Source organism: Plectropomus leopardus, unplaced genomic scaffold, assembly GCF_008729295.1.
Source record: "Plectropomus leopardus isolate mb unplaced genomic scaffold, YSFRI_Pleo_2.0 unplaced_scaffold27702, whole genome shotgun sequence".
Classification (NCBI taxonomy): Eukaryota; Metazoa; Chordata; class Actinopteri; order Perciformes; family Serranidae; genus Plectropomus; species Plectropomus leopardus.
In genome coordinates, this window is record NW_024630160.1 from 1 (window position 1) to 2293 (window position 2293).

Consider the following 2293-nt stretch of genomic DNA (forward strand, 5'->3'; position numbering starts at 1 on the left):
CGTTTCCTGTTCCTGTACGCTGAGATCTTCATCCCGTACGCCTGCAGCTTTTGGATCATCTTCGGAGGTCAGACTGACACTGTGATCAATAACTCCTAATTATTGATCAGTAACTCCTAAATATTGATCAATAACTCCTCCCCCTCGTCCTGAGGGGTTTGATCCGTTCCCTGTATGTCCAGAGCTGAGTCCACAGGCGTGGTGGGAGGAGGCGGTTCGGTTTGAGGAGCTCAGAGTCTCGTGGTTCTGCTGGCTCCATCACACCGTGACCTCCCAGCATGCACTGGGACCGTTCGCAGCCACGTTGGGATAAGAGTCAGCGCCTCCAAATCAGAGGACGTGGTTCTCTGGCGAATTAACAGACTCATTGATTAACGGACTCATTGATTAACGGATTCATTGATTAACAGACTCATTGATTAATAGACTCATTGATGTTTGGACTTGTGTGTCTCCAGGCTCGTCTTCAGTTCCCAGCATGCAGTCTGTCTCCGGTCTGCTCTACAGTCTGTACCGCATCACTCTGGTGGACGAGTACGAGTATGCTGCCATGGCGACCATGGATGGCGTCATGGCTCCTCTGCTGTGTGGGACATTTCTGGCGGCGTCCTCCATCCTGTGTGTCAACCTGCTGATCGCCCTGCTGACAGACACCTTCCAGAGGTCCCACCCATCTATCCCCACCTGTCTGTCCTCACCTGTCCCCAACTGTCTATCCTCACCTGTCCCTACCTGTCTGTCCTCAGGGTCCACGATAACTCTCAGGCGAATGCTGTGATGCAGCAGGCCGCGGTCATCCTTCAGGTGGAGGAGTCGATGCCCGTCCTCCGCCGTTTCTATGACAACCAGTTTATCTCCACCCACTGTGCGCCGCTGGCTGTTGCCCCCAACGATAACACCATCACAACAAACCCCCATTACCATGGAGAGATGGGACGCATCACCATGGAGATCAAAGTGTGTCTCAAGATTTCAAGTTTTTACCCGAAGACAAAAATTAAGGACGTAACCGTGTCTCTCTATGTCCTCTCTCTCTGTGTCCTGTGTATCTCCTCTCTCTGTGTGTCCTTCAGGAGACTCTTGACCAGTTCCTGATCCTGCAGAGGGATGCAGAGACCACCAGAGTTTCAGGGTGAGAGTCCAAGTCTTTCAGGTCTCAGAGGACAAAGACAGACAGCTGGTTGATGTCCCTGAGTCTCCGTCTGTCTGAAGATCCATAGATGGTTTCAGTTTTCAGTTTCTGTCTGATCCATCAGCTCATTTTTAACCCGCAGGCATGTTTATAAATCCAAAAAATCCAAGAAAAATGAAAACACTATTTTTTTTGCTGAAGGAAGGCACGTCTTGTTTTAAAAAAAAAACACCCCAAAATTATAAAGAAAACAAAATTTGTCAAAACTTTTTGAAGAAGACAATTTAAAAAAAAACTAAAATGTTTTCTAAAACAGTTGCCAACATTTTTCAATGAAAAGGAAAAAAAGCCCAAAATTTCGAAAAACAGTAAAAGCAAATTGGAAAAAAAAGCCCCGTATAGCAACTAACTGAAAATTTCTCAAGAAGAGAAAGTCAGTGCTGTTGTGGTAACCCTCTGTAGTTTCCGTGATGCCGGCATGCTGTCTAACATCACACACAGACTGTGGAGGACGGAGCTGATTCGCCTCAGTGTCCTTTTTTATGATTGAAGCTGGATTTTATGAAGTTTCTGTGAGCTGCTGTCTCACTTTAACTCTGTTCTCTACCAGAGGACAGATCCACCAGGACCACCAGGACCTGCAGAGCAGGGAGCCTCAGAACCAGCAGAGCCAGATCCTGCATAACCAGGATCTTCAGGTGATCCGAACAGAGCTGCAAGAGCTCAAGACTCTGGTCCGGCAGCTGGTTCAGATCAGGACTAATTCTGGTCCACAGATCTGACTGTGAGAGGAGACAAGACCTGACCCATCTGTGAGGACCTGAACCTGATCAGACCGGATCAGACTAGACTGGAACAGAAGTGTCAATTAAAATATTAAATATGATGTTGTGTTGCTGCTACTTTAACCTTTGGATCTGTGAGATAATTGTTATGTCTGGAATTGTTTTATGTTGGTAATTATTATATTTTTGTAATAGTTTCTATATTTTTGATTAATTCATGTTTGTAATAGTTTTTATGTTTGTAAACATTTAATATTTGTAATAGTTTTGTGGTTCTTTGGTTCGAGTGGAAAAATAAACAGATGGACATAATAAAAAAAAATAATATCCAGACAGACATAAAAATAACAAAATAAAAAAACCCAGACAGACATAA

At 44.8% G+C, this 2293-nt stretch overlaps 1 protein-coding gene across 1 annotated transcript; it reads left to right on the forward strand.

Annotated features, from left to right (window-relative positions):
- The first annotated feature begins 9 nt into the window (after positions 1 to 9).
- LOC121937870 lies at positions 10 to 2277 on the forward strand. The gene is made up of 5 exons (XM_042481167.1): positions 10 to 67; positions 459 to 663; positions 747 to 957; positions 1074 to 1132; positions 1743 to 2277. The coding sequence occupies exons 2-5, from the start codon at positions 479 to 481 to the stop codon at positions 1912 to 1914; spliced, it is 627 nt and encodes a 208-aa protein (XP_042337101.1). The 5' UTR covers positions 10 to 67; positions 459 to 478; the 3' UTR covers positions 1915 to 2277.
- Positions 2278 to 2293: the final 16 nt, after the last annotated feature.

Excerpts from the sequence above, each read along its gene's own strand:
- LOC121937870 (XM_042481167.1), top strand. The coding sequence starts at position 479 with ATGCAGTCTGTCTCCGGTCTGCTCTACAGTCTGTACCGCATCACTCTG. Across the intron at positions 664-746 it reads CTGACAGACACCTTCCAGAG|GGTCCACGATAACTCTCAGG; the intron begins GTCCCACCCATC and ends GTCTGTCCTCAG. Across the intron at positions 1,133-1,742 it reads GAGACCACCAGAGTTTCAGG|AGGACAGATCCACCAGGACC; the intron begins GTGAGAGTCCAA and ends GTTCTCTACCAG.